The 25,153-nt window shown below is 60.3% G+C and overlaps 2 protein-coding genes and 1 long non-coding RNA gene across 5 annotated transcripts in view; 2 read left to right on the top strand and 1 right to left on the bottom strand.

Moving 5' to 3' along the window:
• The first annotated feature begins 2,628 nt into the window (after positions 1 to 2,628).
• On the top strand, positions 2,629 to 15,395 carry SCYL1 (SCY1 like pseudokinase 1). 2 transcript variants are annotated; one of them, XM_046643596.1, is made up of 18 exons: positions 2,629 to 2,823; positions 3,182 to 3,322; positions 3,529 to 3,651; positions 3,730 to 3,956; positions 4,368 to 4,458; positions 4,535 to 4,690; positions 7,722 to 7,880; positions 8,810 to 8,917; positions 9,649 to 9,762; positions 11,942 to 12,097; positions 12,622 to 12,810; positions 12,918 to 12,993; positions 13,276 to 13,440; positions 13,658 to 13,800; positions 14,495 to 14,563; positions 14,656 to 14,868; positions 14,955 to 15,009; positions 15,128 to 15,395. In XM_046643596.1, the coding sequence occupies exons 1-18, from the start codon at positions 2,713 to 2,715 to the stop codon at positions 15,250 to 15,252; spliced, it is 2,421 nt and encodes an 806-aa protein (XP_046499552.1). In that variant the 5' UTR covers positions 2,629 to 2,712; the 3' UTR covers positions 15,253 to 15,395. The 2 variants fall into 2 exon arrangements, with proteins under 2 accessions (XP_046499552.1, XP_046499551.1); XM_046643595.1 differs by having other exon boundaries at positions 14,492 to 14,563.
• The window catches only part of LTBP3 (latent transforming growth factor beta binding protein 3), a 17,871-nt gene continuing 7,960 nt past the window's right edge, over positions 15,243 to 25,153 (bottom strand). Inside the window, 17 exon segments of the mRNA XM_046643594.1 lie at positions 15,243 to 15,922; positions 16,073 to 16,204; positions 16,291 to 16,371; positions 16,469 to 16,630; positions 16,777 to 16,917; positions 17,015 to 17,152; positions 17,242 to 17,370; positions 17,640 to 17,723; positions 17,912 to 18,079; positions 18,387 to 18,515; positions 19,363 to 19,482; positions 19,725 to 19,847; positions 22,660 to 22,782; positions 23,049 to 23,171; positions 23,410 to 23,538; positions 23,657 to 23,788; positions 23,873 to 23,998. Of these exon segments, the coding sequence (XP_046499550.1) occupies positions 15,771 to 15,922; positions 16,073 to 16,204; positions 16,291 to 16,371; positions 16,469 to 16,630; positions 16,777 to 16,917; positions 17,015 to 17,152; positions 17,242 to 17,370; positions 17,640 to 17,723; positions 17,912 to 18,079; positions 18,387 to 18,515; positions 19,363 to 19,482; positions 19,725 to 19,847; positions 22,660 to 22,782; positions 23,049 to 23,171; positions 23,410 to 23,538; positions 23,657 to 23,788; positions 23,873 to 23,998 (2,192 nt within the window). The 3' untranslated portion in view covers positions 15,243 to 15,770.
• LOC124228772 (uncharacterized) lies at positions 17,036 to 19,378 on the top strand. Of its 2 annotated transcripts, none has more exons than XR_006885782.1 (4): positions 17,036 to 17,176; positions 17,337 to 17,494; positions 18,297 to 18,441; positions 19,242 to 19,378. It is a non-coding gene; the product is annotated as an uncharacterized LOC124228772 (long non-coding RNA). The 2 variants fall into 2 exon arrangements; XR_006885783.1 differs by having other exon boundaries at positions 18,297 to 18,456; positions 19,242 to 19,375.

The raw sequence follows: 25,153 nt of genomic DNA, 5'->3' as shown, positions 1-25,153 counted from the left end.
TTCTGGTCACTCCCTCTTTATTTTGCATCCACACCACAAGTCTTGTTTGCAACCTCCTTTTCAAGGCCTTCCTTTTCCCTTCCCAGGGTGCTGTGTATATGCGGCCGAACACGTCTTCTAACCACAATGGCAAACACCTAGATACTTTTATAGCCTTCATTTTGCAGACAGGGAAAAGGAGTGACGTGATTTGCCCAAGATCCCAGAGAAATGGGATTCAAACCGAGGCATCTGCCCGCAGGTTCTGCCTGCTGGACATCCCGCTGTATCTCCTCTGGAGCCACTGGCCTCCTGGCGTCCCTGCAGACCCCATGCCCGCCTGCCCTGGGACATCCACAGATCGGATGGGGCTTGAAGGGCTGTTTGGACGCAACCTGGCTGGTGAGGGAGGCGGCCAGCAGCACAGTGGCTCAGGCCTAGCCACTTCCTACTGCATGAGTTTGCGGTGCCTCACTTTCCTCATGTGTAAGATGGAAACAACACTGGTCTCCTCGTGGGCAGTGATGAGGAGCTGGTATTATCCCCGTTTTACAGTTGATGAAATGGAGGCTCACGTGTGAAGGCAGGGCAGGCGCAAGGTGAGAACTTGGGAAAGGGCTGCTGTCCCGTTGCTAAGACGGCAGCCTCTCTGCGCCGAGTTCCGCTCTGGAAGCAGCGTTAGTTAACAGAAGCGATGGGGCAGCTCCCTTTTCTGACTCTTCCTTTGTCACTGTGCTCTCTGGCGTGCTCTGGCCAGCCTGTCCTAGGCTTGGCGCCGACCTCCTGCCATTCTTCTGTGCGCTGGGGTCTCCCAGAGCTCCCCCAGCCCTTCCTGCACCCGTTTCCTCTCCAGGGGAGGTTCCGTGCACTGCACATGGCTACCATTTGGTATGTGCTAAGAGAATGTGCCACCAAGTAAATGCCACCACGTGAACCCTACGTTCTTAGACCCTCCCCTCCAAGTATGACTTCCACCCCACAGCACCACCCCACCTAGCCTCTCCCTCTCCATGAACACGCAGCTCAGGCTCACCTCTTCAGTAGCATAAAGTTCTAGACTCTGTGTTCTGGGATTCAAGACCTCTACTTGCTCCCTTCCAGTGACAGGATGCTCCCCACTCCACAATATTGCCAATTCCACATTCACAATGTTGTCACTGTCTTCCTATTGAAGCCATTCGGGAGCATCTGTAGTTGTTATTTCTATTCTGCCCCGAGCAGTGAACACCGTGTCTGATCCTCCCTCTGAGTGACTGTCCCACACAAGTCTCTGGACAAGGAAAGGGAGAGAAGGAGTCTCTGCTGAGTAGCTGTTCTGTGTCAGGTGAGGTGCAGGGCATCATTCACCCCAATTTATAGATGGGGGAACTGAGGCTCCCAGAGGGTAAGGTGAATTCCCACAGCCAGTGAGAGGGGCTGAGCCATGAGTTGAACCCAGCTCTGCTGATTTTGGCGTCCCTGCCCTTGAATCTGCTCCCAAAGGCATTCCAACCGACACTTCAGAATCAGTTCCAGGCTCTCACCCATGCTCTGTAGGGTGTGGCTGCAGGACTGTCCCCAGCCCTGGGTCCGCTGAGACCCTTCCTGCAGAGGGGCCAATGCCTGCCCAGCCCTTCCTAGATACTGGGCTCTGTCCAGCTAATGGGCTGAGTCCCCACCAGTATGACTGGCATTTGAACTACTGACCCTGCTTTGCCACTGATAGCCCCTATCTGTACAGGCTCTGGGGGGCCTAGGGGAGATGCTGGTCCTGTAAACCAGAGAGCCAGGTCTGCTGGGCCCAGGAGAGCAGGGGCCCCTCCTGGCCCTGTGGCCTCCTCTGCACTTGCTCGGCTGTTCCTCCTCCACTCTTCTCCTTTCCCGGGGTCACTGCCTTTTCTCTCCCCAGGTCCCCTCCCTCCGCCTCAGGGTTCCTGAATCTCTTCTGGACCTTTGCTTCACTCTCCCCCCCTCCCTTCTCAGGGGCTGCCTCCTTGTGCCTCTCCCCTTGTTACTCTGTCATTCCACCAACACTCATGCCCCACTGGATCCTGCAGGCGCTCACTGGCTGGTGGGAGAGAGCGTCTGGCTCGGGGACAATCGCCCTCCCGAAGCCTCCACCTCACTCCTCACTGCATCCCTTCTTGTCTGTCGACTTCCTCTTCAATCTGCCTCCCTATCTCTCCTCCTTGCCTCGGTTTCCCCATTCTGTCTCTTCTCAAGCTCTCATCCTCATAATAACGCAGGGAGGTGGTCTCTATTACCAACCACATTTTAGAAATAAGGACACGGAGGCTCGGAGAGTTTCGGTGACCTGCCAGGGCAGCGCAGATGACAAGTGGCGGCGCCCAGCGAGTGCCCGCTCCTCCCGGCAGCTGGAGGAAGGTTGGATTCCGCGCTGCGGGCCGTCCTCAGGCCTCTGCTCCGCCCACCGCCCCAGGCCCCGCCCCTGCACCATTCCTCCCTCTGCTCCGCCCACCGGTCTAGGCCCCGCCCCGCCCCGACCACGCCCACCTCCGACCCCGCCCTCGCCCCGCCCCACCCCGGTACCTCTGCTCCGCCCACCGGTCTAGGCCCCGCCCTCGCCCTGGCCACGCCTACCTGCCCCGCCCCCGGAGCATCTCCTCCCTCTGCTCCGCCCACCGGCCCCGGCCCGGCCCCGCCCTCGCCCCGCCCCGCCCCGGCTCGGGAGGCCGGAGGACCCGGAGCGGAGGCTCCCGAGCCCGCGGCGGCAGCGCGGCGGCGGCGGGGACGATGTGGTTGTTTGCCCGGGACCCGGTCCGGGACTTCCCGTTCGAGCTCAGCCCAGAGCCCCCCGAGGGCAGCCCACCCGGGCCCTGGGCCCTGCACCGCGGCCGGAAGAAGGTGAGCGCCGCCCCGATCCGCAGGCCACGGCCGACCTCGGCCTCGCCTAGTCAGCGCCGCCGGCCCCTCCGCGTCGCGCCCCGCCTGACGTGGCTGTGGAGCTCCTGGGGCAACAGGCCGGGGGAGGGGGATGAGCCGTGCCGACGTGGCGGGCGGAAAGACCGAAGGACCGACAGGCGGACGGAACCGGGGTCACGTGGGCTCGGCTCAGTCCCTAAGGGCTGACCTGAGGAGAGCCCGGCTGGCGGCCCTTCCTTCTGCACTCACAGCTCTGGGGACCGTCTCGGAGTGGGAGCGGCCAGCCCGGGGGAGCAGTCAGCCCGGCGCCCACCCCTGAGGCCCCTCTGCCCTCCCCCAGGCCACAGGCAGCCCAGTGTCCATCTTCGTGTATGATGTGAAGCCCGGCGCCGAAGAGCTGACCCAGGTGGCCAAAGCCGCCTTCAAGCGCCTCAAAACTCTCCGGCACCCCAACATTCTGGCCTACATCGATGGGCTGGAGGTACCTGCTGCCCGGCCTGTCCCACCTCTGCCCTCACTCTCTCTCTCCCAGTCTCCCACTCCTGTCTTCCTGCCCCTGGGTTTCCACCCCTTCGGCCTCAGCACCCCCAGATTTGATTTCTCCTTCACCTGTCTCTCCATCGTGTCTCTCACCTCCCCTTCCTCTCCCCCCATCCCACCCTGATACCCCTGTGTCCCCTTCTTCAGACAGACAAATGCCTCCACATAGTGACAGAGGCTGTGACCCCACTGGGAATGTACCTCAAGGCGCGAGCGGAGGCTGGTGGTCTGAAGGAGCTGGAGCTCTCCTGGGGGCTGCATCAGATTGTGGTAAGGTGGGGGGCAGCGGTGATGAGGACAGGGGTGGGGGCCTTAGGTGCTGGGTGTGATGGCTCCTTCTGTCCCCAGAAAGCCCTCAGCTTCCTGGTCAATGACTGCAGCCTCATCCACAACAATGTCTGCATGGCCGCCGTGTTCGTGGACCGTGCTGGTGAATGGAAGCTCGGGGGCCTGGACTACATGTACTCGGCCCAGGGCAATGGCGGGGGACCTCCCAGCAAGGGGATCCCCGAGCTGGAGCAGTACGACCCCCCGGAGTTGGCTGATAGCAGTGGCAGAGCGGTCCGAGAGAAGTGGTGGGTGACTGAAGGTGGCATGCCCTGACCTGCCCTGTTCTGGAAGCCCCTGCAGCCTTGGGACCCCTAGGCTAGCTGGCACTCCCCTGTCCCCTGCTCAGCTGGGGAGGGAACCAGGGTCCTCAGGGTAGGGTCTGCTCCTCTGCTCCCAGGATCCTCAGGGAAGGTAGGGCAAAATAAATGCGGCTTTGAGGTTAGGTGGTTCTGAATTTGAAAGTTGTATGACCTGGGGCGATGTCCTTGCTTCTCTGATCCTCGGTTTCTTTATCTGTCAAATGGGGCTAAGGAAACCTGCTTCTCTGGGCTGGGGGGAGGATCAGCTGAGGGACACAGCCCAGGATCTGCCATGCAGTGAGTGCCTGGTGCCCAGGCAGGTGGCAGGGCCTTGAGCAGCTGTGGTCCCTGCCTCAGGTCAGCTGACATGTGGCGCTTGGGCTGCCTCATCTGGGAAGTCTTCAATGGGCCCCTACCTCGGGCAGCCGCCCTGCGCAACCCTGGGAAGGTGAGTGTCGGACCCCATCCCAGCCCCTCCCTGCCTGCCAGCCAGCCCTGCCCTGACCCTGGCTCTTCTCCTGCAGATCCCCAAATCGCTGGTGCCCCATTACTGCGAGCTGGTCGGAGCCAACCCCAAGGTGCGTCCCAACCCAGCCCGCTTCCTGCAGAATTGCCGGGCGCCCGGTGGCTTCATGAACAACCGCTTTGTGGAGACCAACCTCTTCCTGGAGGAGATTCAGGTGAGCCCCCTGACCCACCCTGGGCTTTGGCCCTACGTTTTTTACGCCTGTGTCCCCTCCCCACTGTGCGGGCTCCCTCATAATTAGACCCTTGGAGACAAGCATGGACTGCGGAGCTAGGCTCTCTGGGGTCAAAGTCTGGCTCCCAACTCTTATTTCCTGTGTGACTTCCTTTGGCTGAAGCTCAGTCCTAATGATGCTTGACTACCTACTTCAGAGGAGCATGGTGAGGATTCAGTGAGTTCACAGGGTGTACTATGGTGTCTGGCACATAGTAGGTGCTTTATGACTGCTCCTGGCACTTCATTGATGCCACACATATATTCTGGCCCTGTCTCTGATGTGGGCCATGCCTGGCGCTGGGCTGTGATATGGGCAGCAGAGAGGGGAGGAGGGGGAGTCGGACCCAGATGCCGGCCCTCAAAGATCTAGCAGGGAGTAAACGGACCAGGTCCCCACCCTTGGGGACTCTCGTTGAGGGCAGAGGGTCAGAAAACACACATGAGGAAATGTGTGCTCCCTGGGATGGGGCTACGTGCTGGGAAGAAAGGAGAGCTGGGGCAGGGTGCTCAGGGCAGCGTGCTCTCAAGGGTGACGTTTCAGCTGACACCTGTCGTGCATCAAGGTGGGAGCCGTGGAGGTGGTAACAGGAAAAGTGTTCCAGGCAGAGGGAAGAGCAAATGGAAAGATGGTGAGGCGGGAGCCCTCGCCTTAACCCCTTTGAACCTCAGTTTCCATATCTGTATAATGGGGATAACAATACAGTAGTTTCCCCTTATCTGTAATTTGGCTTTCTGAGGTTTCAGGTACTTGCAGTCAACCATGCTCTGAAAATATTAAATACAAAATTCCAGAAGTAAACAATTCGTAAGTTTTAAATTGCGCACCGTTCTGAGTAGTGTGAAGAAATCTTGCACAACGTGAATCATCCAGTGGATCCATGTCGTATACGCCACCCGCCCGTCAGTCACTTAGTTGCTGCCTTGGTTATCAGATTGACTATTGTGGTCTCGCAGTGCTTGTGTTCAAGTCACCCTTATATCACTTAATAATGGCCCCTAAGCCCAGGAGCGGTGATGCTGGCCATTCAGATATGCGGAAGAGAAGCCATAAAGTGCTTCCTTTAAGTGAAAAGGTGAAAGTTCTCAACTTATTAAGGAAAGGAAAAAAATCGTATGCTAAAATTGACGGTCACTTTTATCACAGTATTTTGTTATAATTGTTCTGTTTCACTGTTAGGTTATTGTTGTTAATCTCTTACCACGCCTAATTTGTAAGTTAGACCTTATCATAGGTACGAATATATAGAAAAAAAACATCGTATATATAGGGCTCATTCCATCCATGATTTCAGGCATCCACTGGGCATCTTGGAATGTCTCCCCTGCAGACTAGGGGGTCAACTGTAGTATCTGCTAGCCCCTGGGGTCCTTGTAGGGAATGAGGGAGGGTGACTCTGCTCTGGACAGCTGCTCTGACCCAGCCATGTGTGGGGCACAGAGAGGTGACTGAGAGTCTGGCCTGGGGGAGGAGTGACAGACAGCTCCACAGACCTGGCTGTTCCGTGGAGTCCTGACTCAAATGAGAACTGGCCAGCCTTCAGAGGGTGGGAACCTGCGCCGCATCTTGAAGGAGAAGCGCTGGCAGCCTCTGGGCATGTGGGGACAGCAGGAACTCTGTTACACGGAGTGTGCCACACGGCTGGCTCTGCCCGGCTGCCCTTCTCCTTTAACTGTGCCCCATGGGAAATGGGCCGCTCCTGGCCAGTGCTGGGGAGAATGGGGCAGGGCAGTGCCCAGAGGCCCCTCTCCTGTCACTGGGCAGAGCGGTGGAGAGAGCCCAGCTGTGACTCCCCGTATGTGACCTCGGATGTGGTTTGGTCTCTCTCTGGACCTTGGCTCTCTGAACCCTGCTGTCAGAGCACCGAGCCCGCCTCCCACACTGGACTGAGCTGCTGCAGGGCCAACCAGGTCCTCCTTGTCCCCAGCCAGAGGCCGCCTCTTTTGGGCCAGGCATAGGCTATGGGCGTGAGGGCACAGTACAAAGCACAGGAACTTTGGAAGCATATAAGACTGGGTTATAATTCCTGCCTGGTCACTCTTGGGTGGTGACCTTGAGCCTCAGCCTCCTCATTTGTAAATGAGGGAGTGACGGCACCTCTTCACAGGGTGCAGCACAGCAGAGGTGCCAGACCTCTGGGTCAGACCCTTCCCTGACCCTCTTCTTAGCTGTGTGACTTTCGACAAGTTCCTTGCCCTCTCTGTGCCTCAGCTTCCTTGTTGGACTAAATGTGGATTGTTTTGGCACCTACCTCGTAAAGCTGAGGGGAGGATTGTTTAATCTGTGTAAAGGTTTTGGCGTGACCCTGCCTGGCTCATAGTCTGTGCTCAAGAAATGAGAGTTGTGGGTATTACGGCCTCAGCAGGAGGTCAGGAGGACTAAAGGAGACCATCTGGGCTCAGTGGGAGGATCAGGTCTGGGGGTAACCTGCACCTGCCTCCCCCTGCCTGCCGTGAAGTCCACCCTGCATAGGGTTGCAGGTATGCCCGACTCAGCCAGGGCCAGGGGAATGGATTAAGCCCCTTCACCTCTCTGAGCCTCAGTTTCCCCATCTGTGTGATACTCACACCTTAGTTGTTGTGAGGAGGACAGGCAACCCTGAGAAAGGGCCTGATCCTCCTCGTGACTGCTTTCCCAGCAGCGGGTCAGGTGGCAGTGGTGACAGTGACAGTTACTGATTGTGCCAGGCACTGTGCTGGCAGCTTTCACGTGCATTTTCTGGTTGAATCCTCAGAACCGCCCCCTGAGGTAGTATCGTTATTATCCCATTTTACAGGTGGAGGAACTTGTCCTAGGTCACACGGCTAATAAAGGGGAGAGTTGGGATTGGAGCCCAGGCAGTTGAGTTCCGGAGCCCACAAGCTCAAGTTCTCCTTCAGGCTAGGGGTGACTCGCTGTCCTTGCCCATGGCTGCAGGGAGTTGTGACCAGGCTGACTTCCTCCTCCCCACACCCTGTCCTCGATCCCCCAGATCAAAGAGCCTGCTGAGAAGCAGAAGTTCTTCCAAGAGCTGAGCAAGAGCCTGGACTCATTCCCCGAAGATTTCTGCCGCCACAAGGTGCTGCCCCAGCTGCTGACCGCCTTTGAGTTTGGCAACGCGGGGGCCGTGGTCCTCACGCCCCTCTTCAAGGTGAGCGGGGCCAGGAGCCTCAGCGAGGGGAGGCCTGGAAGGCCTGGAGCCTCAGGAACCGTGGGGCCCAGAGACTGGTTGGGCAGATCAGAACAACAGAAGAGCGGGCCCTGGGGTGGGGGCCAGCCCTGCATCCTGGGGAGGGGCAGCCTGGTTAGGGCAGACCCCAGCCCACGTGAGGAGTTGCTTCCTGCTGACATCCCGAGGGTCAGCAAGCCAGGGCCACCTGACCAGCTGTCAGGGAGGCTGTGGGGACTTCTTGCCCTTGGGGAGCGGAATCCCTGTGCCTCCAAAATTCTTCTTCCAAAGACCCCATGCTTCAGAGCCCTCAATCCCCCCTCTCTTTCCCCAAGATAGCCCCCGTGGTCTGACCTATGCACCCTGCTTTCCAGGGCCCAGGGGAATATCTGCTCACCACCCCACTTCCCATCTTCCCTCTTCTACTCGGCATTCAGCTCTCCTGGTTTCTAGGGGCTGGATCCTTCTCCCATTCCTCAAACCCTGGCTCATCCTTACCTGGGCACCTGCCCTTCCCCTCTCTGCCCACCCTAGGAGAAGCCCTTCTTCTGAAGGAACTTGGCTTGGGGGGAGGGGGAGACAGCAAGCTAATTCCGTAGAGCTGGGGATCCCCAGCAGTTGTGGGCAGGATGCCGCGTGCATGTGGGTTCCTGTTGGCTACAGGTACCTGGATGTAGGGAGGGGCACAGAGCTTTTCGTCAGCCTCCTAAGAGAGGCCTTGACCCAGAACGGTGAAGAGCAGGGCTAACAGAGGGCGTGTGGGCAGAGGGGCTGCTGAGGAAACGCCTGTCCCCCCACATCACCCGATGCCCACTCTGGGAAATCAGCAGTGGGCCCGAGGAAGTTGCAGGGGCGGGTGAAGCCGTCCCACTCCTGTGGATGTAGCTGAGCTCTGTGGCTCCTTCCCTCAGGTGGGCAAGTTCCTGAGCGCCGAGGAGTATCAGCAGAAGATCATCCCCGTGGTGGTCAAGATGTTCTCCTCCACCGACCGGGCCATGCGCATCCGCCTCCTGCAGCAGGTAGGGGCCGTGGCCAGACCCTCCCCGTCCCCTTCCCGGCCCCCCCCCGGCTGCTGGTGGGCCCCTGCCTCACCTCCTGCCCTGGCATCCCAGAAACCCCTCCCGGAACATACACCCAGCTAAGGGACCAGTGCCCTCAGGAAGTGGGCATAGTCACAGGGCTCATGGCAGCTTTGGCAATGCCCAGCCTGCCCGGGCTGCAGGCTCAAACGTCCCCATCTTCTCAGTCATGGCCCTGCAGAGTGGGGTTCGTGTCTCTCTTGCCAACCCCAGGGTAGCTGGGAGCATCAGACAGGATTGATGGGCTCGAGGATGGAGCCCCCTGGTGAGCCAGGAAGTGCCTGGCGGCTCCCGGGTCTCATTCCCTCTCCCACTGCCAAAGGCACCAGCCCCCCCGCACAGCACTCACCTGGGTGGGGGTTACCGCCTTTTATAGAAGAGGTGGGGGGGCCGCTCTAACAGGGGTGTGACACAGTCTGCCTGCTGAGCAGGACCAGAAGCCAGGCCCTCCTACTCCCCGTCCCTGGCTCTTCCAAGCCCTCCTGGCCCCTTCTCACCCCTCCACGTGGGCTTGAGGCCAGAGAGAGGCCAGATTCAGGTGGGAGTTCCAGAGACTCGCCTGGCCTGCGGTGCCTGCCAGGTGGAGAAACCAAGCCAAGAGTGGTTCCGTGGCTCTGATGGGTGGTGGAGGAGCTGACTGTGTTTTCACGCTCCCCACCGCCGGGCCACAGATGGAGCAGTTCATCCAATACCTTGATGAGCCAACAGTCAACACCCAGATCTTTCCCCATGTCGTGCATGGCTTCCTGGACACCAACCCTGCCATCCGGGAGCAGACGGTCAAGGTGGGTGCGGCCAGGCTCAGCCACCCCTGTTTTTCCAAGGCTTGGAGGGGGCTTATCCCAGGACACGGAGGCCTTGGTTTCGGCCTGTGGGTCTGGGTGGGTTATGGGCAGGGCAGGCCTGGGCCTGCTGTGAGTCCAGGCTGTGGGTTCAGCTCAGCAGCTGGTGGGGGGCACAGGGTGGGCACGGCCTATAGTCCTCCTTTCAGCAGACGCTGGCTGAGCACCTGTCTGTGCCCAGGCAGACCAAGTTCCCTGCCCTCATGAAGCTTCTCTTTTTTTTTTTTTTTTTTATTGAGTTATTGATAGGTTACAATCTTGTGAAATTTCAATTGTACATTAATGTTTGTCAGTCATGTTGTAGGTGCACCACTTCACCCTTTGTGCCCACCCCCCACCCCACCTTTCCCCTGGTATCCACTAAACTGTTCTTGGTCCATAGTTTTAAATTCCTCATATGAGTGGAGTCATACACAGATTATCTTTCTCTTGCTGGCTTATTTCACTTAACATAATTCTCTCAAGGTCCATCCATGTTATTGCAAATGGAATGATTTTGTTCTGTTTTGCAGCTGAGTAGTATTCCATTGTATATATGTACCACATCTTCTTTATCCATTCGTCTGTTGATGGGCACTTAGGTTGCTTCCACGTCTTGGCTATTGTAAACAGTGCTGCAATAAACATTGGGGTGCATAGGACTTTTGGGATTGCTGACTTCAGGCTCTTTGGATAAATACCCAGTAGTGGGATGGCTGGATCGTGTGGTAGTTCTATTTTTAGTTTTTTGAGGAATCTCTCATGGAGCTTCTTTTTGAGGAGACAGGGAGTGGGCTTGGTAGACAATAAACAGAATTAGAAAATACATATTGTGTTAGAAAGTGATGGAAAGTGGGAAGAAAAGAGTTTGCAGTTTTAAGGACAATGGTCAGGGAAGATCTTTCTGGGGAAATGTCATTTAGGGAAAGGAGGCAAGGGATTGAGTTATGTGGAGATCTGGAAGAAATATGCTCCCTCCAGAAGGAACAGCATGTGTAAAGGTCCTGAGGCTCACATGTGCTAGAGTGTAGAAGTAGCAAGAGGTTTAGCGTGGCTGAGGGCATGGTTGTGGGAGGTGGAGTCTGAGAGGTAACGTTGGGGTTGGGGGCCTGGGCAAGGACCTGATGCATTCACTGGAGTGAGAGGAGCCACTGAGGGCTTGAGTAGAGCACTGACCTGGTCTGACTGGTTTTAAAAGGATCGCTATGTTGCTGTGTGAGAACTAACTGTCAGAGCAAGGGTGGACACTGTTAGGGGCTATGGCAGTGGCCCAGGGGGAGAGATGTCAGTGGCTCAGATCTGAGTGGTGGCAGCTGGTGGAGAGAAGGGGTCATGTTCCAAAGGTGGAGCTGACAGGATTTACTGATGGATGTGGAGTCAAGGACGGTGCTGAGGTCTCTGGCCTGAGCAACTGGAAGGTTAAGTTTCTGAGAAGACTGGGAGGAAGAGGTTTGTGGGAGGAGGTCAGGCCGGGCTTGGCCGTGTGTTAGCCAGCCAGCTGGAGATGTCGAGTGGGCCACTGCTTATGTGCGTGTGAAGTTTAGGAAGAAGTCTGAGCCAGAGGCGCCCCCAGGGGCTCTGTCAGCGAACAGGGGCTTTCAGAGCCATGAAATGGGCGAGATGACAGCCCGCCCAGTAAGATCTCAGCAAAAGGAGACTGAGAAGGAGCAGCCACGAGGTCGGGGGAGACCCAGCCAGAGGGTCCTGGAAGACCAGGGCAGAAGTTTCGAGGAGCGGGGGAGCTCGGGGGTGTCAAAGCAGCTGAGGGGTCACGGTCGGTTTGGATGGAGAATTGGCCATTGGATTTAGCAACAGGAGGTCACTGGTGATCTCAACCCAAGCTAGTGGGTAGAGAGCGTGTGGAGGGGGTTTTTATGAAAGTCTTAAGGAGAGTGCATGCAGGAGAGAGACGGGAGACAGGAGTGCAGACCAGCTGTGGAGGTTTTGCTGTAAAGGGGACAGAGAGATGGGGGTGCCCTTCTCAGCATTCTGGGTGGGGGCCAGGACCCGGTGGGGAGGGCTTTGGCAGGTCTCCTCAGCACCCAGGGCCACTGGTGGCCTCCATACCCTCCCAGGAGCCCACTCCTGCGTGTGGTCCTTTGCCGGCCCTGGCCCACAGTTTCCGCTGTCCCCAACCCTGCAGTCCATGCTGCTCCTGGCCCCGAAGCTGAATGAGGCCAACCTCAACGTGGAGCTCATGAAGCACTTCGCGCGGCTGCAGGCCAAGGATGACCAGGGCCCCATCCGCTGCAACACAACTGTCTGCCTGGGCAAAATCGGCTCCTACCTCAGCGCCAGCGTGAGTGCCCTGCGCAGATGCCAGGAGTTCTGTCACTGTCACGGGACCACAGCCTCCTCCAGGGCCGAGCCTCCTGCTTTGTGGGCCATCATCCTCCCAGAGGCTCTCAGCCCTGATGTCTAAGGGGTGGCATGAATTGCACCAGGTCACACAGCCAGTAGGCAGTGGGTCTGGGACCACAGCCTGTGTGCATCCCCTCTGCCAGGGTTTGTAAATGCAGACACCTGCCAGCCTGACAGTTAACAGGAATGAAGGAATCAGGTCAGCAGGGCAGGTGGGAAGGGAGGCACAGACCCCAGCCCCTGTGGCCCTGAGGCAGCATGAGCCCAGGAATCAGGGAGGAGAAGCCAAGATCCAGAGTTTTCAGTAGATTCTCCCCATTTCAGTTGTCTGTGATTAACTCCCATTTTCCCGACCCTGGGGGCCCCGTGGACAGCCTCTGCTCTGGGAAGGAAGGCCTGGCGGTTCTGGGCCCCAGTACTGACCCTACCCTCAGGAGCCCTCCTTCTCTCTGCCCCACCCAGACCAGACACAGGGTCCTCACCTCTGCCTTCAGCCGGGCCACTAAGGACCCCTTTGCACCATCCCGGGTCGCTGGTGTCCTGGGTTTTGCTGCCACCCACAACCTCTACTCGATGAACGACTGTGCCCACAAGATCCTGCCCGTGCTCTGCGGCCTCACTGTGGATCCGGAGAAATCCGTGCGGGACCAGGTGAGGCACGGCTGGGGCCGGGCCCTGGAGCTGGGCGCTGGGGGATATCTGGGCCCCAGCTGGCCTGGCAGGCTCACGCCCCAGCTCTACCCCTTGCTACCCCGCAGGCCTTCAAGGCCATTCGAAGCTTCCTGTCCAAACTGGAGTCTGTGTCAGAGGACCCTACCCAGCTGGCCGAAGTGGGTGAGTGGCCCACACTCGTGTTCCCTCTTCCTCCTGCCACATCCTTGACTGTCACCTGTCATGGCCCCCTTCCACCTCACTGGAGTATCTAACAGCTGGAAGAAGCCTGGAGAGCAGACTTGACAGCATTCCTCCCCCTCCCCCATCTCACGGACGGGAGAATGCAGGCCTGGAGGAGGGGGCTCCACCACAGGTTGCTCTGTCTCACTTATTAACCTCCTGTCACCCGCCCCATGGGAGCCTGAGGTGCCTATACCTTCCTCTCTCTCCATCACTGCCCAGAGAAGGACGTCCACGCAGCCTCCAGCCCTGGAGTGGGAGGAGCCGCAGCCAGCTGGGCAGGCTGGGCCGTGACAGGGGTCTCCTCGCTCACCTCCAAGTTGATCCGTGCACACCCTACAGCTGCCCCGGCCGAGGCCAGTGTTCCCCAGAGACCCACGTCTGAGGGTGAGTGTCCCAGACTGGCTACATCAGTGGGTGAGAGAGCTTGGAAGTGCTGGCACCCAAGAACTGTTACTGTCTGGGGTGGTAAAGGGGACATAGGGGACAGTGTAGGGTCCAGTTCCCTTGTGAGCTTCCCCCACCCCTACCAGCAACATCTGCCCTATCCTGAGACCTTCCTGGGGCCCCATGTGTGGGAGCTCAGTGAGTCTCTGCTCCCCAGGTCTTCCTGCCCCGGCCCCCACCCCTGTCCCTGCCACACCCACGAGCTCAGGCCACTGGGAGACACAAGAGGAGGACAAGGACACAGCAGAGGACAGCAGTGCTGCTGACAGATGGGATGACGAAGACTGGGGCAGCTTAGAGGTGAATGGGGCTGAGGAGGCCTCCCTGGGGGGACCCCAGCTCAAAGGTCACAGGCTGCCATTCAAGGAGCCCAGGAGGGTGTGGCTGGAGTTGGGCCTGTCCTTATCTGCACAGCATCCCTGGTGCGTAGGCCTCATGGAGCAGCCATGGTGGGCCAGAGCTGGCAGCTGAGGCCCCGCTCAACTGCAGGGGCCTCCAGGAGCAGGGTCCAAAATGAGAAGCCAGGTGGGCGGTTGGTTGGGGCAGCCCACTGGTCTTCCTTCTCCTCCTCCACTCCCTGTCTCCCCTCCACGAGCTCCAGTGCCCACCCAGCCCCAGTGGCCAGCAAGGAGAGGCCACTCCCATGCCTAGAACCAGACCCCAGTCCTGCCTGAGGGGTGGGCTTGGAATGGGCTGAGAACAGAGTGGGGCTGCCCTGAAGGGAATGGGGGCAGAGCTCTGAGCCCAATTTCCCCACCTGGCTGACGGCAGCCTCCGGCCCCTTAGGCCGTGAGGAGGGCTGTGGAACATCTAGATCTCGTTCCGCGAAGTGTCCACTTTATAGATGGGAAACAGGGCATGAGGAGCAAATGAGACGGAAGGCAAAAGAAGAAAGAGTGGAGCCGTGGCTGGGAAGGGATGGGGGGCTCCCTTGCCTTTTTTGGTGGGGCATGGTAGGGTTCATGGTCCTACTCTCCTTGCCACACTGCAGCAGGAGGCCGAGTCTGTGTTGGCTCAGCAGGACGACTGGAGTTCTGGGGGTCAAACCAGTCGTGCTGGGCAGGTGAGTGGGGTCAGACGGCATATATGTATGCATGGGGGGCGGGCTGGCCCTCTCCTGGTCTGGCGCTACCTCCCCCTCCCACTTTTCTGCAGACCAGCAACCCTGACCATAAATCCTCGGAGTTGGACTGGAGCAGCTGGGAGGCCGAGGGCTCATGGGAGCAGGGCTGGCAGGAGTCAAGTTCCCCAGAGCCACCCCCTGAGGGCACACGGCTGGCCAGCGAGTATAACTGGGGTGGCCCAGAGCCCAGCGACAAAGGCGACCCCTTTGCTGCCCTGTCGGCGCGTCGGGATGCTAACACCCAGGTACTCAGCGCCAGCCGGTAGTGCAGACCTGGGGTAGACCTTAGCCAGGAGGCCGCCTCCACTCCAGCCCACACTTCTCTTTTCAGCCGAGACCAGACTCCTGGGGCGATGACAACTGGGAGGGCCTGGAGATGGAGAGCCGTAAGTGCCCCCCTGGGAGGGCTGACTAGGGCTACCACCCTGGCGCAGGCGTGGGTTGGGAAGCTGAGACCCCCTGTCGTCCTGACGCCCTCAGCCCGCCTCCCCTTCCTGCTCGCAGGGCAGGCGAAGGCTGAGTTGGCCCGGAAGAAGCGCGAGGAGCGTCGGCGGGAAATGGAGGCCAAACGCGCCGAGAAGAAGGCGGCCAAGGGGCCCATGAAACTGGGGACGCGGAAGCTGGACTGAACCTCCGATGTGGCCGCTTCCCGGCCGCGGAGAGCAGGCACCGCGGATGTATTTATTGTACAAACCATGTGAGCCCGGCCGGCCCGGCCAGGCGCATCCCACGTGTACATATTCAGAGCCACAATAAATTCTATTTCACACTCCCTGTGCTGGGCTCAGTGTAGCCCCTCCGAGGAGGCTGGGGGCTGGCGCTGCCCTGCGGATGCTGCGCCCACCACAGACGTGAACATCAAATTTGCTTCGAAAGCCAAGAGTAAAGTGGCACGATCGGATTTATCAGTTTCTAGGAAACGCCCTCTGGGAGGAAGGCCGGCAGCACCGGAGACCCAACATCCGCCTGTGAACCCGGGCGGAGCTCGTATGGGCGCCCTCGGGGCACCGAGCGCGGGAAGGGGTCTGCGGGCCGGAGGGTCCCTGGGTCCGAGCCCCGAGTCGGGACAGAAGCGAGAGGCCGAGCTCGCCCCGAATGTCGGGCGGAAACCCTACGGTGACAGCCGAGGTCCGGGCCGAGGGTGGCGTCAGCGGCGGCGCTGGGGCACGCAGGCCCCGTGCGGGCGGCTGCGCGCGAAGCCGGCTTTGCAGACGCAGCGGAAGGAACCGCTCGTGTTCACGCAGCGCTCGCTCTTGCACAGCAGCCCGCGCTGGTTCAGCTCTCGGCACTCGTCGATGTCTGCAGGTGCGGGGAACAGGTGCGGACGTCGCGACGGTCCCGGAGCGGCGCAGCCTCAACTTCCGGTCCCGGCGGATTCCGCAGGGCCCCGCCCCCCGCGGCCCGGCCCCGCCCCCCGCGGCCCGGCCCCGCCCCCGCGGCCCAGCTCACCGACGCAGCGCGCGCGGGAGGCGTCGAGCTGGAAGCCGCCGGGACACTCGCACACGGCGCCGCCGGGCCGCGGCACGCAGCGGCCGCTCACGCAGCGGCACTCGTCCGAATCTTCCTCCGAGCTGTCCTCTTCTGCGGCGCCCGGGAGAACACAGAGGTCAACACGCCACCAGCGGAGCGCCGCCGACTCCGCCTCTGTCCCCTCCCACTACACTCACCTCGCGGGGGCTTCCCCAGCAGCAGGGGGCTCGCGTCCCAGAAGGAATTGCTCTCACTCTGCGACGTCGGGCACTGGGACCCTGGGAAGGGCGGGGGCAGGCAGCGGTCAGCGGCGTTGATGCACCCCGGCTCCCGCCCCCCATACCCTCCCAGCCAACTCCTCTCGGGCCGACTCACCGGCGCCGCGCGGCGGGCACGGGCGGCACTGGGCGCCCCAACCGCGGCCCTGGCGACAGCAGCAGTCGTCGAAGGTGAGGGCGGGCCCAGCCAGGGGACCCGCGCACATGCCGTCCTCTCCGCGCTGGCCCCAGCACACGTCCCGCCGCTCCGGGGCACGCTCTGCGGAGGGGTACCCGGCATCAGGGAGAGGCCCGGAGCAGGGACAGCCAGCCCCTCTCCAACCCATCCGCGCGGGGGCTGCGGCCCCGGAGCTCCACACGGTGGACTGGGCCCTGGAGTCGGCCCGGGCCGACGCTCGCCCTCACCGGCCGGGCTCTCGGGGAGCTGGCAGTCGCGGCCGGAGGGGCCGGGCACCCAGGGCGGGCGGCACTCGCAGCGGTAGGAGCCCGGCAGGTTGACGCAGCGGCCAGGACGGCAGGCTGCCGGGTCCTGGCACTCGTCCACGTCTGCGGGCAGCGAGGGGATGGGTGGGGGTGGCGGTCACGGCTCGGCCCGGGCCCCCGTGCCCTTTCTGTTCCCCCAGCCGGCAGGCCCGGGCCTCACCCATCTCCTCCGGGCTCAGACACTGGCGCTGCGCCGGGCTGTACTCGGCCGGGGGCGTGCAAGCGCAGCGGTAGCCGCCGCGCGTGTTCTCACACACTCCGTTCCGGCAGTTGGACTCGTCCAAGCACTCGTCCACGTCTGCGGGGAGGAAAGGTGCGAGAGGTAGGAATGGCCCGGGCTCGGGGCTTGTGCGCGTGTCCCAGCCGCGGTCCCACGGCTGCACTCACCCACGCACTCCAGCAGGTTCCCGTCGTAGTAGAAGCCTTGCTTACAGTAGCACTCGTAGCCGGGCTGCGTATTCACGCACTTGCCCTCCTTGCAGATCTCTGCCCCGAACAATATGCACTCGTCGATGTCTGCGGGGAGACAAGCCGTGGGCGCCCGGAAAACTCTACCAGGCGGCCCGCTCAGGCGCCGCAGCGGGGAAGTATGGGCGGGGCCTGCCGCCGGGGAGGAGCGAACCCAGTGACGTGCGCGGACGTGAGTGACGGGGCGGGGCTTACTGGGGGCGGGACAGACGGTGAAGTGTGGGCGGGGCTTATCCCAGTGCGCGCAACTGACCTAGCCAGCACGGGCGGGATCGCGGCGGTCCAAACCTCGGGGGCGGAGCCGTGTTGGGGCTTACCACGGTGGGCTGGGATGCCGTAGTTGACAATGTTGTTGTCCTGGGTGTAGCCCTTCCCGTCCGGGCAGAGGCTGTGGAACTCAGCTGCGGGGAGAGAGCGGACGTGGGAAGGACGCAGGCAGGTCTGGGCGCGTGCGTGGGGGCCCTCAGGCTCAGGTCGGAGCTCTCCGCCTCATTTCCCACCCACCGAGGGAGGGGCCGTTCCCCCCAGTCTGTTTCCAAATGAAGAAACTGAGGCTCTGGGAAGGGAAAGGGCCTGCCCGGCTCCTGACCTGAGCTGTAGACTGGGCAGGGATAGATCTCGCAGTGGTCTCCCCAGCCAGCCCCCAGGGAGCAGCAGCACTCCTGCTGGGTGACATTGGTGGCCAGTACACTGTCGCAGAACACCGTGTCATCGAAGTTAAGGTAGCACTCCTTCTTGTGGTGGGGCTGCTCCACCTCTGAGGGGAGGGGAGGGCCGCTGACAGTCAGGCAGACTGTCTTTGCCAGTCGGTGCTGCCCACCCACCTCATCCCTCTGCTCCCCCACGTTCCCAGGCTCCCCTCAGCCGCACTGGGAGAGCCAAGCTCCATCCTCAATGTGGCATTCAAGGCCCTCCTGCGAGGTCCGGCCCCACCGGACTCTCCCAGGCAAAAGAGATTTCTTCCTGTTCCTCAGATTCCAGGGGGTGAGACCAGGATGCATCTCGGAACCCCAGCTGCAGCTCAGAGTTGTCTGGTCGGAAGAGGGAGCTGGGAGGGCACTCACCCTCACAGCCATGCTGGTCCTGGGTGGGCGTGAAGCCCTCATCGCAGACGCACACGTAGGAGCCCTGCAGGTTCTCGCAGGCCCCGTGGGGGAGGCAGAGGCCCGGGTCCTGGCTGCACTCATCTATGTCTGTGGGAGCGAGGGGAGCAGGAAGAGTCGTTCAGAGGGAAACCAGCCCCCTTTTCCCTGAGTCTGTGCCTCAAAGGCCTCACACAAGTTCAGAACCTGAATCTCCACTTTGATTTCCAAGTACGGCACAACGGGAAGTCTGCTCCTGTCTGTGCATGTGGGAGATGTGTGCACATTCACTGCATTATTCTTCGTAAAGCCTCCAGTGGCTCCCACTGCCAGCAGAAGGAAGTCCTAATGCTCAGTTCAGCAACGGAGGACTCTCAGTTTGGCCCCCAACATCTTTAAGTCTCATCACCCTTTACTCTAAACCACCAACCCCCTCCACCCTGTGCAAGGGCGCAGGTGTCTACTCTTCCCCCAAAACCCAACTGGCTCCCTCCAGATCTCTCTGCTTTGCAAATACTGTTCTTTGGGCCCGGAAGACCATCCCATGTTTTTGTCTGCTTAGGGAACCTATTTATGCTTCAAGTTCCAATTCAGCTGTTGCAATTAATCACACTAGTTCAGGCCTCTCTTGGCACCCAGCACCCTGAACTGTAAGAATTAATTTACATGTCCGCCTCCCCTAGCTGGACGCCCTGGGTCACTGCTCAATACCTAGCACATAGGACAGAACCTGGCCAATAGCAGGTTCTTAGTAAACTTGTTGGATGCCTGCATGTAAGGGTGAGATGGCACATAGTAAGTACCACCTAATTACTGTCATTATCATTGTTATTCTAGGTGAAAGAGTGGAGGAATGAGTGAATGGAAAGATGGATGGAAAGACACATCAACAGTGTCTCTAGAAGATTACTGCTCCCTGCCAGTCCTCCTCAGGAGCTCTCAGCCAATGCCCCCATACCTTGGCACTTCCTGCCGCCTACCAGCCGATGCCCCTGGGGGCAGAGACATCGGTAGGAGCCATTGGTGTTGATGCAGTCACCCCCAATGCAGGCTGCAGGGAAGTCACACTCATCAATGTCTGTAGGGGATCAAAGAGGGGAGATTCTCAGGGGCAGACCCCTCTCACACAGCCTGAGCCTATCGAGGCTTCCTGCAGAGTCCTGGGTCAGGCCCACGCCCCATGCCCCACCTTCGATCTGGATGGGGGCTGGACACGGGAGTGCCTGGCTTGTTGGCAGGCCCCTGGGCTTGGGGCCCGGGCAGTGGAGGTCCTAGGGTAGGGAGGAACAGGTCAGCCCCCCAGCTCTCAGCCCCCCTCACCCTCACAGCGGCTCCGGTCCCTAGACAGATGGTAGCCAGAGAGGCACTGACACTGGAAGGAGCCTGGCGTGTTGGTGCAGATGCCATTGTCACACACGTCCCCAGCCTCACACTCGTCCACATCTGCAGGATACAGGAGGTGTCAGAGGGCCAGGATGGGGTGGTGTCCAGCCTCTGCTACCATTTTCTGATTCCTGTCCATGGCCTGGAGCACCAGAGCTGAGGCCGGTACAGCTCGAGAGAAGCACGGGACCCTCACCTCGCTTCCGTGTGGCACACCATGCACTAGTGACCAGGCCAGGTGCTGCCAGGGACAATGGGCCATGTCTGACTCCAAAGAGCTCGGGCCTCCCCATCCTTCCTCCATCTTCACCAAACAAGAGGCCCCTCCCATACCCCGTTTTTCCTCTCCTACCCTGGGCTTCTGCCCCAGCTGCTCTCATTTCTCTCATTTCTGTTCTCACCCTTCCCCCACCTGCCATGGCTGCCTTTCTTCCCATGTAAATAAGCTTCCCCATGTGTTTGTCCTTCTCACAAAATAATTTCTTCTGCTTGTGCAGTAAAGGATCTTGGCTCTCCTGAGAACACAATTCTCTGCCGTCCTTCCTGGTGGAAGCGGGTCCTTGCCCATACCCCAGGCCCTTCCCAACCACGCTCTTCCTCGGAGGGGCTCTTGGCCCCCACATCAGCCTCCATCTCCTCTACTGCTGTCAACACCCACTTCCTAGTCCCGCTCCCTCTGTCCTCCCCACCCGAGGAGTTGTCAACATCCATGTGGACAGCTGGGCTCAGTTTCTGACCTTACATTCCTTGATCCCTCAGTTTCTGTGACCTTCACTCAATGCCAGCCACTCTCAGGACAAGGGACTGGGATCTGCCCCTCCTTGGGCATCTCAGATGTGGCTTCCTTCCCCCTGCCTCTGCTGTTCACAGGGACCCCTGAACACCCCTCCTTCCTCCTCACTGGTCTGGCAAAGTCACACACGGCCTGCCTCTCAGCCTCCAGATCCTGGGGAGGAGCTGGAGGCAGCTGCCAAGCTGAGCACACTGGGCCACAGCCACTCCCTGCGGCCTCTGGCCCGGCCAGATCCTCGGCGTGGCCAGCACCACCCTCTCTCCATCCTCTCCAGCCTAGACTCCTGGAAAGCCCCTAGGCAGCTCCCATGCCCTTGGGCAGTTCCAAACCTCTACTGTTTCCCTCAAGTCCCCTACTCAACTCAGGCCCTTCACTGTTTATTGAGAGAATTAAGAGTAATCTCCTTTAACCTCCTGAAAATCATTATCTACATCCATTCCCCTCTTGCTCCTGTTAGAACAAGAGATGTCCCTTCTCCTGTCCATGGCTCCTCTCTCAGTTGCCCCTACCATCCCCTTGCCCGCTTTCCTGGCATCTCCTCCTCAGCCTACAGCCCTAACCCCACTCTGGTGACCCCAGGTCTCTCTTCCTCATTTGCTGCCTGCATCTCCTGGCCTCTCGTCATGCTGCAGAAGCCACCCTGCCAAGGCCACCAGGGACCTTCTCATCTCTCCAGTCAGTTCCTATTTCCCAGGAACTCCCTGTTGCATTTAGCTCGTCCTCCTCTGCCCTGGAAGCCTCCCCTCTCCGGCTTCCCAGCTGGTGCTCCCTGGGCCCTCCCCCGACCCATCTCCCGCTCCTATTCTGCCCTCCGCTGATGTGGCAGTGTCCACAGGCTCTGCTGAGGCTCCCCTCACTGGACCCTCCTCCTTGGCTGAGCAGGCGCACCCCAAGGCTCCACATCCCACAATCCACAGCTCCTGGTGAGAGTGTCTGGTGCAAGGCTTCCAATCCGTATGGCCCATCCTCTGCTGGCATCTCCAGCTGAGAGGCCCACAGCGACCACCTACTCAGCTTGTCCAACATGAAACTTAGGATCTTCCTTCTCAAATATGCCCCAGTCCTGGGGACCCTATCTCAGTGAGCAGCACCACCCACTGAGTCACCCAAACTGGAAGCCTGGAGGGTGCCTCACTCGCATCTCCCTCGCCTGCCCATCCAGTTCAAAGCCCAGCTGATGTGCTATGCTATTTCTCTAATATCACAGCATCTCGGGACCATCCTGAGGCCACTACTCTCGTCACGTCCATCCACCACCGTCTCTGTCCCAAGTTGTTCCAAGAGTCCTCCAGCCACTCTCCACACTCGACATCAGGGAACTTGCTAAAGCAAATGGTGACTCCTGTCACTCTTCCCCTTAAAATGCTTCAGGTGCCTCCTAACACCCTCAGGATGAAGCTCAACCTCCTGGGCAGGGCTTAGGGGACCCTCCAGGGAGTGGGGACCTGACCCTCACCAGCCAGCCTCAGCCCCCATCCCCTGCTTGTGCCTTACAGCTCCCTGCACACTCCATGCTGTTTTTCTCCTCTGAATCCTCTGGTGCTGAGCCCTCTGCCTGCCATGCTGTTCCCTCTCACTTTTCTTTGCTTGGCTAGTTCCTGTTGATCTTTAAGACAATTCAGGCCTCCCCTCCTCCCAGCCCCACCGGCGTTTCCCAGAAGCACCCAAACTCCATCCAGGCCTACCGCCCTGCGCTCTAGGGTCTGTGTCTAATGTTCCCCAGTTTCTCTGAATCCCAGCCCCCGCCTGCCCCTAGGTGCGTAAGAAACACTAGCGCAGGAGGGACTACCAACGCCCCCCTCCCCCATTCTTTTATATCATTTTTTCCTTCAAATTTAAGTAAGATGCTTTGCAAACGCAGCTTCAAGCCTTACCTTTAAGACCCTTCCTACGTAGGAATTCTGGTGGGCCCTTTCTCAGTTTCGCTAAGAAAATGGGTGAATGATCAATGAACTGGGCGGGGGGCGGCGGTGAATTAGCTACTCCTGCCCACCTGTGTGACAGACAGGTGTGACCCCCCCCCCCAGCTTCGGCGCGTGAGTGGGTGCGGGTGGCCTTGGGGGGAGGGCTGGAGCTCACCCAGGCAGCTGCGGCCGTCCGGCGCGGGCCCGTAGCCCTGGGCGCACGTGCAGCGGAAGGAGCCCGGGAGGTTCTCGCACCAGCCCGGTGAGCAGGGGCTGCCCTCGGCGCACTCGTTCACGTCTGCGGCGGAAAAGGCTCGCCTCGGACTCCGCCCCACTGGATGCTGCACTGTGCCGGCGTGGGGGTCCCCTCCACCGGGAATTGGGGGGCCTCCACTCCCAGGAAGCCCCTCCCTCGAGGCTACTCTCACCGCCACTAGCCCCGCCCCCGCCCCACCCAGAGCCCGACTCCGCCCCACCGCGGGGGCAACTCCAGGACGGGTCATGCCCCCTTGCCTTCGAAGCCCCTCCCCTTACCCTACTCGGGGCCCAGGCCCCGCCCCTCACCGCGGCAGGCCCCGCCCCCCTGGCTGCGGTAGCCGGGCTGACACGCAATGCACTTGAAGCTCCCAGGTTTGTTCTCGCATCTGCTGTCCGGGCAGGTGCCAGGGTCTCGGCACTCGTCGATGTCTGCGCGGGAGGGAGAGAAGGAGGACACCTTTGGCGACAACGTGGCCGGCCGAACGCTCAGAGTCCTCGGCAGGGCTTCCCTCCATCACAGATCAACAAGGAGAACCGAGCCCTCTGGGCTCCCTGAGAGCTCCCGGCGCAGAGCTGGGCAGAGACAGGAGTCCAGGCCCCCCACCCCCACTACAGGTCGAGGGACAGCTGAGGACCCTCCCGGCGGTCTGGACGGGGTCTCCCCCACCTTCGCAGACGGGCGGTCGTGAGGCTTTGAGCCGGTAGCCGGGGTAGCAGTTGCACTTATAGTGACCGGGAAAGTTGATGCAGAAGCCGCCGTCGCCGCACAGGTGGGGCTTGGCGCACTCGTTCAGGTCTAAGCGGGAAGAAGGGGGCGCGAGGGGATGCAAGGGGTGGCGGAGGAGATTACACCGCGGTCGGGAGGAGAGCCCCCGCCTCCACCTAGCCCAGCGCCTCCAGCCCGGCGCGCTCACCCACGCACGAGCGCCCCCCGGCGCCCACGTGCAGGCGGTAGCCGCGGTTGCAGTGGCAGTTGTAGGAGCCGCCGGTGTTCATGCAGATACCCCTGCCGGCGCCGCACGGCTCCGCCTCGCACTCGTTCACGTCTGAGAAGGACGCGCGGGCAGGGAGACGTCAGACGCGGGTAGCGAGCCAGGGCCGCCTCCGGGCCACCCACCCGCCGCGCTCACCCACGCAGTAGCGGTGCTGTGGGTGTGACCGGTAGCCCGGGTTGCAATGGCAGGAGTAGTCCGAGGGGCCCGGGACGCACTCTCCGTGGCCACAGATGTTCTGGTTCAGTCGGCACTCGTCTGTCTCTGCGGGGCGGGAGCCAGGTCAGGGGGCAAGCAGGGAGCACGCGCTTTCTGCCCCATCCCCAGGGCGGACCTCCATACCCCATTCCTAATGACCCAGATACCTGAGCCTGGTACTACCACGACCTCAGGTCCCTGTACACCCATCCTCCAATCCTAGAATCTCCTACACCTTCATCCAGTAGCCCCAATATCACCACCCCAGGTTGCCCCAAACCATGACTCCAGGTCCCCGACAGCTTTATCTCCTCAATTCCAGGACCTTTGATACTTCTGTCCCCCTCACTATACCCTGACCCCAGTCACCCCAAACCCAAGCACATCCCCTGGGGATCCCTCAGTCATCCCAATACCCTACCCAAGGGGCTCTGAAACCCCCTTCTCGCCACTCACCTCAATACCTTAAACCCTGCAGCCTTACTCACACCAATATCCTCTAGCCCAGTGACCCCAACACCTCTTAACTCAGGGACCTGGGGCCCCGACTGCAGAATGGCTGATTACCTCCCTGTCCCAAGGCCTACTGCCCTGTGGTAGCAGGAGCTGGTTTCCGGGGAATCCTGGCTGGCGCAAGCTTGTGCATAGGTGGCCAGATCCAGGAACCCCCCTCACCCTCTTGGTCATCAGTTCCAGGACTCCCTGCCTCCTGCCTCTTCCTCATTCTGGTCTCCCCGCTGCTCCCCCGCCACAATGCAGCCCAGGCCTCGATGCTGAACTCTGCCCCACCCGGAATACACCAGGCCAGTGGGCTTTTGCAGGCCCTTCTCTTTGCCTCCAGCGCTTCCTCCTGGATGTCCTTAACACCCCCTCCTCTGAGAAGCCTCCCAGGGGCCTCTTTCTCCACACTCCCACAGACCCCAGGGCTGTCACTGGGTTGTCCTAAACTGTGCAGGCCTCCAGGACAGCTACCTTCCTCCCAAGCCCTCACCCCAGGAGCTCAGCTAGGCTCTGGGTTTCAATCTGGCTGGCAGCTCCCTTGTGGCTTGGGAGTCCACACAGACATGGGTTTGAATCTGTCTCAGCTGTGTGACCTGGGGCAAGTTACTGAACCTCTCTGAGCCCCAGTTTTCTCATAGGAAAATGAGGCTGACAGTGCCCACTTCAGAGTATGAGATGGTTAAATGAAATTTAGTCTGTAAAACTCTTCCGTCAGTGCCT

The sequence above is a fragment of the Equus quagga genome, chromosome 17, assembly GCF_021613505.1.
Source record: "Equus quagga isolate Etosha38 chromosome 17, UCLA_HA_Equagga_1.0, whole genome shotgun sequence".
Taxonomy (NCBI): Eukaryota; Metazoa; Chordata; class Mammalia; order Perissodactyla; family Equidae; genus Equus; species Equus quagga.
The sequence above is the reverse complement of the archived record's forward strand: the minus strand, read 5'-3'. Positions and strand labels throughout refer to the sequence as shown.

Coding starts and splice junctions, on each gene's coding strand:
- SCYL1 (XM_046643595.1), top strand. CDS start 2,713: ATGTGGTTGTTTGCCCGGGACCCGGTCCGGGACTTCCCGTTCGAGCTC. Junction 2,824..3,181: donor TGCACCGCGGCCGGAAGAAG/GTGAGCGCCGCC, acceptor GCCCTCCCCCAG/GCCACAGGCAGCCCAGTGTC. Junction 4,691..7,721: donor TCTTCCTGGAGGAGATTCAG/GTGAGCCCCCTG, acceptor TCGATCCCCCAG/ATCAAAGAGCCTGCTGAGAA.